General features: G+C 41.1%; 3 protein-coding genes across 3 annotated transcripts; 2 read left to right on the forward strand and 1 right to left on the reverse strand.

The window, feature by feature from the left end:
• LOC135942910 (uncharacterized) lies at positions 1 to 2691 on the forward strand. Its single transcript, XM_065489253.1, has 6 exons — positions 1 to 90; positions 336 to 501; positions 557 to 744; positions 799 to 1308; positions 1549 to 1847; positions 1907 to 2691. The coding sequence occupies exons 2-6, from the start codon at positions 348 to 350 to the stop codon at positions 2304 to 2306; spliced, it is 1551 nt and encodes a 516-aa protein (XP_065345325.1). The 5' UTR covers positions 1 to 90; positions 336 to 347; the 3' UTR covers positions 2307 to 2691.
• A 596-nt stretch (positions 2692 to 3287) lies between these two features.
• LOC135943643 (uncharacterized) lies at positions 3288 to 4711 on the reverse strand. The gene is made up of 5 exons (XM_065490289.1): positions 4441 to 4711; positions 4223 to 4363; positions 3966 to 4122; positions 3829 to 3906; positions 3288 to 3511 (listed from the first exon to the last, which is right to left on the reverse strand). Exons 1-4 carry the CDS (start codon positions 4525 to 4527, stop codon positions 3845 to 3847), a joined length of 447 nt encoding a protein of 148 aa, XP_065346361.1. The 5' UTR covers positions 4528 to 4711; the 3' UTR covers positions 3288 to 3511; positions 3829 to 3844.
• A 514-nt stretch (positions 4712 to 5225) lies between these two features.
• On the forward strand, positions 5226 to 7521 carry LOC135943449 (uncharacterized). Its single transcript, XM_065489980.1, has 5 exons — positions 5226 to 5382; positions 5438 to 5625; positions 5678 to 6187; positions 6707 to 7005; positions 7056 to 7521. The coding sequence occupies exons 1-5, from the start codon at positions 5232 to 5234 to the stop codon at positions 7441 to 7443; spliced, it is 1536 nt and encodes a 511-aa protein (XP_065346052.1). The 5' UTR covers positions 5226 to 5231; the 3' UTR covers positions 7444 to 7521.
• The last annotated feature ends 616 nt before the right edge of the window (positions 7522 to 8137 follow it).

An 8137-nucleotide genomic window follows, 5' to 3' on the forward strand; every position in this document is an offset into this window, starting at 1 on the left:
CACACTGCAGCACGACATAAAAAATTCGAAAAATTCTAAGGCGCCCAGGAAAATAATATTTTCCGGGCCTCGACTCAACATACTATAGCGGTAAGCCGTGTTCTTAAATTAGGTTAGACGTGAATTTCATCGAATTTCATTTTTATTGCCCATTATGGCGGATGAATTGAGAAAAAATGCAATCATAATAAAGTAGTGACAATAATGCCGCCAATTTTTATTATTGTTTTTGTGTACGTAAATCGGCCTCAGGCCACCGTATTTCTAGCCACATTCGATTTCTTAATCTGATTTAATGTGGCCGCAAATAAGTTATCCAAGGATTTGATTTTTAGACGGATTTCGTGATGGGAAAAGAGGAAGAAGAAGCTCGATTCGTCGAGCTGACGAAGGTGAGGCTGGAGGACCTGAGGAGGAGGCAGAGTCTGGAGCAACTCCTTGTTCGCTACGTTGCCGAAGACATTCACCTTTTCTCTGAACATAACCAACTTGTTATGTTGCGTGAGTCTTATTTAGAAATTTTTGTCCATTTTGTTCAATTTATTTTATTTAACAGCCATCCAAGTGCGAGAGAAGATCTTGCAAAGAGTGCTGCAGTTTCGCTGCCCACCGCGTACCAACGGCAACCCAGAAATTCTGCAAAAGTTTTTGAACGCGCTTCCCCAGCTGCTGAGTCCTCGCACCAGAAAAATGGATTTGGAAGGCTTCTTCAGTTTTGGCCCCGAAAATTCTGCAATGATACAGGTATTTTTTTAATCCTTTTATATTAATTCATTCAACCTGATTTATTAAATATAGGTTTTCGGCTGGATTGCTCGTCTGGCTCCGAACGTGGAGGAATTGTCCATGTGCAGAGTTGGAGTCAGGGCCATTCGCATGCAGTCCCTCCTTCAGCCACTCAGTCAGATGAAAAGGCTGAGAAAAATGATGCTTAGAGTGGTTGAGTTTCGCCTTTCCGACCTGAGCAAGTTGTGCGGCGATTTACCCAATCTGCAAGTGGCCGGCGTCGGCGCCCTTAGCCACGTGGAGCATGATTTGCGAGATGGCAGCGAGCACAAGAGAAATTTGCAGAATCTCAGGGTGCTCGTGGACAACCAGTGGTGCTCACGCTATTTTGAAATGCTCGCCACTGTTGCTCCTCATCTTGATTACATCATGGTTTGGAATCATGATCATTTGCCACTCTCTTCCGACCAGAAAGAAACGCCACCGTTCCTGAAAAGAAGGTGTCTTACCCTGGAAGAGAGGATGATTCCGGGAGAAGGGCACAAGCTGGCTCTCAAGTACCCAAACATCACCCATCTCGTGGTAATTTCTTTTCTTTTAATTGCAAATTTATGCTCGTGCCACGGAAATTTGGCCGATCGTTTGCCTCGCCCACTTTAGACCCTCTGCATCGCGAGCACAAGTCGGCTGATCGAATTGAAACACCAGGCGATGGAAATAATACGACCGGCCAAATTTCCGCGGCACGGTTGAAATGGTAGGAGATGGTGGAATTCCAGAAAAAGATCGCCACATCATCGCGAATTTGTGTTTTGTTTTCAGATTGAGGAAGCTTACTTCGAAGTTCAATCCTTCGAATCTGTGCTGCATTTCAAACAGATCGAGTCCTTGACCTTCGACGGCGTGCTGAGCTGGGACATCGTGGAGCGCATCTTGGCCGCCTTTGGCCACCAACTTCACTCTTTGATCATCTGCTGCGATCTTCCGAGCACTTCTCTGACTTTAGAACAGATTTCCCAGCTCTGCCCTAAGCTGGAATTGCTGCACCTGCTAAATGTCTTAGTTCCGGACACCACGAAGCAGGTTTTTCCGGAGCTCACTGATTTGGTTTGGATCAACGAGTATGTATAAATTAATTTTGGATTTCAAAATGTGTTAATCAATCTTTTAAAATATATAGGTCGGTGGTTCTGTCGCCATCCAGCGTGTTGTCTGCCCCAAAACTGAAGAAAGTTCAGTTGAATGGTGTCTTCAACTTGTCTGATCTAGAAGTTTGCACCAGGATGATTGAAAAGGGCGACGCCCTCAGGGAGCTGCAGAGCTTGAGCGTGCAACTCGAGCACACTTTCATTCCCGACTTCAACGAGAAGCACTTCAACGCGGCCGCTCGCTTTGTCAAGACCGCGTCTGCCCTTCTTCCCAAACTGGTCAAAGTTTACTTTAACCTTCAGGTGCAATACTTCAGGTTTAAGTTTGATGGGAGAGTAGGAGTGCATATTGAGGAGAAGTTTGACTACGACACCTACAACAGGCTGATGAAGGAGTACAACAAGCACAACGGAGTGTATCCAGGAAAATGAACAAGGACGTTTAGGTTTAATTTTCCAACTTTTTGAAATAATTTGACAGTCAATCGCTTGATAGTTTAAACAGTGTGTGTTTAAATAATTTATTGATGAATATTTTACTATTCACGAATCAATAAATTCGAAACTTAACTTATTTTGCTCCAGGATAAATTGAAGAAAATTGCTGCGTTGTAATGTTGTAATATAATGTTCAGTAGATGAGTGAGTACAAATAGAAATTCTATCTTTTGAATCTTAAGCAAGAAAATTGTTGGTCGACTTGTGCCTCTGTGGCTATATTTATAAGGTGTATGAATTAGTCACACTCTTGGTTTGTTAGCAAAGAAAAACATTAAATTGCGCGTTTATGAATCAAAATTACACACCAAATTATTTCCAATTTCACTTTTCAAGAGATTTTTGGATAAATTATTGAGATGCAGGGAAAAATCTTGAATTAAGCCAATAGTATTTAAAGTTCTAATAAGTACATGAAGATATTATGCAACGCGCAGGACACTTGTATGACCTTAAGCTTAACTTCAATCTTAATTTTTTGTTGGGAGATTCAAATTATGAGTCAAATTGGAGTAAATAAAGAGGAAGAAAGAATTCTTTGCAAGATGAATCCTTGACCGATTGGTCGACTTACGCGAAAGAACAAATCTCCCGCGTAATTTGCAAAGAATATTTGTTGTTGCTAGGCAACCGCAGATGTTGTCTTATGAGGTCACGTCAGCCAATCAACGTCGCGGATTCTTGGAGCAGAATTTGAGCAGCGTTTATCAATGTGCGTGATTTCTTTTAGAAAGCTAATTTGCTGCAATGAAAATAAAAAACCATAGGTTTAATAGTGATTTTCTACAAATTACGTAGTCCAAGAAAATTAAATCATCCTTCAGACTGCTCGACTTGAAAAACTTTATTTTACAGGTTGAAAACAGTATCAGATTAACCCATCGAGGAAAATTAAAATTAATTTATGGTCGAGCACTTAGTAGAGGTGGTTTTTGTTCCCAGCTTTATTATTTACTAACGCCATGAACATACAGAGATCAGGATTGAATTTGTTGACACGCAGTTATTGTTAAAATTCTATTACATAATGGCGGCTGTTCGCACTGCCCATTTATATATATATTTATTGCAATATTTACAAAATGTATTATATGAAATAAGCAACCTGCACCGCAGCTTTGTCCAGCGAATTGCCTATCCTGGAATTTTTCAGGTGTTAGATAATATAATGCAATAAGATTATAAAAATTAAAGTTTCAAATCTGGCTGAAAATATTTAACTACGAAAACACATTAGCTTTTATTTCGGTCTTTCAGCAGTAAGTTCTGCCTCAAAATAGTATTTATCTTCACCTATTTCATGGTTCCTTTTTTATGCATTGTCATAAGTGTTGAAATTTATATTGTTATTTTATATAATTTTTAAAATTTATTAAATTTTACTAATAAGTCTGGTCAAGCTCTTTTTTGCCCAACGATGCTGTGGTATTAAGATTCAATTCAAAGGTCAAAGTACCATCAGTTTCCTAGATTTAGGCGGGTTCAGAGTAAGACATCATCAAATACAGCAGAACTAAGCAGATTGTGATTGACCCTGCGAAAAATTATAATGTAAGACGCGAGAACCACCAGTACAAAAGGCTGCTAGCTTACCTGTAAAAAATATAATGGAAATGTTCAATTCCAGTGCACGTTGTTTCTGCTTTTTCTTCTCCGCGTCTGTGGTACTTTTGACTTCAGGTTTTGGTGGCTTGGTCTCAAAAGTGGCTTCATTTCCAAAGTTGAGACTCTCAGTTGTCGTTTCAGGTTTCTGAGAATGAAAAAATATTAATTTTGCTCAAATTTTAATAAATTTGTTAAGAAAGTCGTAAGAACAGAACATTTAAGAATATATTTGAAAAATTACCAACCTTCTGCTCCTGCACCTCCAGTTGTTTCATTTCCAGGCTCTTCACCTGCTTCTTGTCCAGGTTTTCATCTGTGCCGCCGCTGTTGGACAGCTTCAAATCAGCGGCGCCGCCCGGCAGCGCCAGCTGGTCCCCTTGCTGCAGCTGAAAAAAAACATTTATTTAAAAAACGCTCTTAATCTCACCCTCTAACATTTTATAATTCAGCAGCAGAGACTCACCTCGAGGCCATTCTGGCTAATTCCAGAGGCCGCAAACAAGACCAGGATGAGCACTGGCAGAGCCATTTGAATTAGCAAGCTCATCATGCACGCTTTTCCCGCTTTTTTGCCAATCAACACGGATGAAAATCTAATTTAGCCGAAACTTCTATTTCTCTAGAAGCCGTGAACGTAAATTTAAATGGAGATGAATGCTGCTAGACGCGGATGAAGCGGGATTGCCAAAAAGATTGCGATTTTTCGATCGTTCTCCGTTCTCCATTCTTCTACTCCGTGTTAACGTTCGCCGCCGCATCTAATTTATGGCGCTGTTCGACGCCCAGTCCACGCCCCACGCACCACCGTGTGACCGTGGTATTTTACCGCGTTCCACATTGGGCGCACGCGCACAGCCATCTTTAAAAATCCTTGCCCTTCTGCTAGAGTGCAAAAGCAGAAGAGGCAAGACAAAATTAAAAAATATTCAAGAGCGAAGAATAATAATATTATTCTGCTAGTCTTCTCACAATCAGTAAGCCGTGTTTTTAAACTTGATAAGATGTGAATTAATTTTTATTGCTCACAATGGTGGGGATGAATAGAGAGAATGCAATACTTTCGGGTGTTCTCTCTCTGTATAGTAGTAAAATTGTCAATTGTGCCGATTGTTATTTTTTACGTAAATTGACATCTGGTTGACATCAGGCCGCCGAATTCTGGCCAATTTTATTTTTATTTCTGATATAAAAGGTCCCGTCAGCTCTCAAAGGATAATATGATTTGCATAATGTGCTTTTTAGATGGCGGAACTGATGGAGAAAGACGACGAAAATCGATTCGTTGAGCTCACGAAGGTGAGGCTGGGAGCCCTGAAAATGAAGCACAGTCTGGAGGAACTCGCTGTCCGCTACGTTGCCGAAAACATTCACCTTTACTGTGAACAAAACCAACTTGAAATATTGCGTGAGTACTTGGTGACAGTATTTTAGAAAAATTATGAATTTTATTTTATTTACAGCCATTCAAGTGCGAGAAAAGATCTTGCAAAGGGTGCTGCAGTTTGGCTGCTCGGGTTCCATCGACAGCAACCCAGAAAAGTTTCAAAAGCTTTTGAAAGCGCTGCCTCAGCTGCTGAGTTCCCGCACCAGAAAAGTGGATTTGGATGGCTTCTTCAGTTTTCGCCCTGAAAATTCTGCATTGATCCAAGTATGATTTTTTAATCATTTAATATTAAACTTATTTATTAAATTAAATGAAGGTTTTCGGCTGGATCGCTCGTCTGGCTCCGAACGTGGAGGAATTGTCGCTGTCCAGCGTTGGTGCCAGCATCCGTGGCGTGCAGTCCCTTCTTCAGTCTCTCAGCCAAATGAAAAAGCTGAGGAAAATGCTGCTCAAGGTCTTCAATTTCCGCTTTTCCGACCTGAGCATGCTGTGCGGCGATTTGCCCAATCTGCAAGTGGCCAGCGTCGGCGCCCTTTGGCATCTGGAGGATGATTTGGGAGATGGCAGCGAGCACCTGAGAAATCTGCAGAATCTCAGGGTGCTCGAGGACAACCAGTGGTGCCTGCACCACCTTGCTTTGCTCGCCATTGCGGCTCCCCATCTTGATTACATCGCCACTTGGTACTGGGATTTTTTGCCTCTTCCTTCTGATGAGAAGGAAACGCCACCATTCCTGAAGAGAAGGTTTCTTACCCTGGAAGCGAGGGGGATTCCCGAAGAAGGGCTCGAGCTGGCTCTCAAGTATCCAAACATCACCCATCTCGTGGTAAGTTTTATGCTCCTCGCTTGTTGAAAAATTATTTAAGACGTATTAGTGCCGCAGAAAATTGGCCGATCATTCATATTGGTGGGACAAACGATCGGCCATATTTCCGCGAGGGTGCCTGGCGGAACTAAAGTCGATTTGACTGATTTTTTTGGCGTAAAAAGTGATCATCTCATGCTAATAGTACATCGTTCGCATCGTGGAAAATTGGCCTATCGATTTTTCAGGGTACTGGCCTTTGGGGTACATAGAGAAATTGTAGCTCTTGAAATTATGCACCAGTAAAACAATTTTCAGGGTGTTAACCCTGATTAATTTCTGGCAATAGCGGATTAAATTTTAAAAACCGGCTCCGAACCGTTCTGCCATTCATTTCTATCAAATTTGTTGCGTCTTGTTCACTGCAGTACCATCTTAAGTCCATTTTAACCGTCAGGGTCTGACCCTGAGGACCTTAATGACCGATATTATTGATTTTGTTGTTCTTTCTTAGGTTTATGAAGGTTTTTCTCTTTTCAGATTGACCGAGCTTACTTCGACGTGCATTCATTTGAACCGGTACTGCATTTCAAAAAGGTTGAGGCCTTGACCTTCGACGGCGTGCTGAGCTGGGACATCGTCGAACGCCTCTTGGCCGCCTTTGGCCGCCAACTTCGCTCTTTGTCCATCTTGAGCGTTAATCCGCGCATCGGTCTGACTTTTGAAAGGATTTCCCTGCTCTGCCCTAAACTGGAAAAACTGCTCCTGAGGAATGTCATCGTGCTGGACAACACCAAGGACGTTTTTCCGGAGCTAACCGAGTTGATTTGGATCAACAGGTATTCAACTAGTCTTTTATAATGTTCATATCATTATTTATAAATCCTAGGGAAGTGATTCTGTCAGCAGCCGGCATTTTGTGTGCCCCGAAACTGAAGAAGGTTGAGATGAAGGGTGTCTTCAGCCTGTCCGACCTTGAAAACATCACCAAGCTGATCAAAAAGGGCGACGCTCTCCAGGAGCTGCGGAGCTTGAGCCTCGATCTCGAGCACACTTACAACCCTGAGTTCAACCTGGTGCACTTCAACGCGGCCGCCCACATGGTCAAGACCGCGTCCGCCCTTCTGCCCAAACTGGTCAACTTCCACTTCGCCCTTGAGATCAAATTCATCAGGTACGAGTTGGATGGGGAAGAAAGTGTGCCCATTGTGGAAAAATTTGACTCGGAAACCTGCGACAGGCTGCTGGAGGAGTACAACAAGCACAACGGATTTTAAATTATCCATGAGAATTAACAGACCTTTTTGTTGAGTTTATTTGCTTAATTGATTTTCGAAACTAATTTGACATGATACTCTTTTAAAATCAATCGTTAAAATTAATAAACAGTCTGAAACTACCAGTGACATTAAAAAACCTTAAATTTTCTTTCAACGTTCGTATTTGTCCAAAATTTATTAATCAAAGATTTTATTACTCACAAATCACTATTATATATAATATGCTGTTCTTTTCAACCTATTTTGCTCCAGGATAAATTGAGTTCAGCCAGTAGAAAACAGCTGCGTCTTTAGAAGATCTTCAGCAGACAAGTGAGTACAAAAAATCAATCAAATTTTTTATTTTCAAAGCCTATTAAGTACTTTTCGGAAGAAATGTTTTACGTCGAATGGTGCTTCTGGGATATTTATAAAAGGTGTGTAAACAAACACGTTCCGTTTGCTGGGCAAGAAATAAATAATGCGCGTTTATTAATCAAAATGACATTCCCACCGGAATGACTAGTAATTATTCAACGAATATTAATTTTAAATTACATTCGTCAGACATTTTAATAATTAAAATTATTCCTACAGAAGGTGTGTTTTCCAATTCTTCACTTTATTCTGATTAAATTCTATTTTGAAATATTTTCGTTCATGATTTTCAATTAATGAGCGCTTGAATTAGATCGAAACATTTTCAATTTTC

This window comes from Cloeon dipterum, chromosome 4 (genome assembly GCF_949628265.1).
Source record: "Cloeon dipterum chromosome 4, ieCloDipt1.1, whole genome shotgun sequence".
Classification (NCBI taxonomy): domain Eukaryota; kingdom Metazoa; phylum Arthropoda; class Insecta; order Ephemeroptera; family Baetidae; genus Cloeon; species Cloeon dipterum.

Excerpts from the sequence above, each read along its gene's own strand:
- LOC135943449 (XM_065489980.1), top strand. The coding sequence starts at position 5,232 with ATGGAGAAAGACGACGAAAATCGATTCGTTGAGCTCACGAAGGTGAGG. Across the intron at positions 5,383-5,437 it reads AAACCAACTTGAAATATTGC|CCATTCAAGTGCGAGAAAAG; the intron begins GTGAGTACTTGG and ends TTTTATTTACAG. Across the intron at positions 7,006-7,055 it reads GAGTTGATTTGGATCAACAG|GGAAGTGATTCTGTCAGCAG; the intron begins GTATTCAACTAG and ends TATAAATCCTAG.
- LOC135943643 (XM_065490289.1), bottom strand. The coding sequence starts at position 4,527 with ATGATGAGCTTGCTAATTCAAATGGCTCTGCCAGTGCTCATCCTGGTC. Across the intron at positions 4,364-4,440 it reads TTAGCCAGAATGGCCTCGAG|CTGCAGCAAGGGGACCAGCT; the intron begins GTGAGTCTCTGC and ends GTTTTTTTTCAG. Across the intron at positions 4,123-4,222 it reads TGGAGGTGCAGGAGCAGAAG|AAACCTGAAACGACAACTGA; the intron begins GTTGGTAATTTT and ends TTTCATTCTCAG.
- LOC135942910 (XM_065489253.1), top strand. The coding sequence starts at position 348 with ATGGGAAAAGAGGAAGAAGAAGCTCGATTCGTCGAGCTGACGAAGGTG. Across the intron at positions 745-798 it reads AAAATTCTGCAATGATACAG|GTTTTCGGCTGGATTGCTCG; the intron begins GTATTTTTTTAA and ends TATTAAATATAG. Across the intron at positions 1,309-1,548 it reads CAAACATCACCCATCTCGTG|ATTGAGGAAGCTTACTTCGA; the intron begins GTAATTTCTTTT and ends TTTTGTTTTCAG.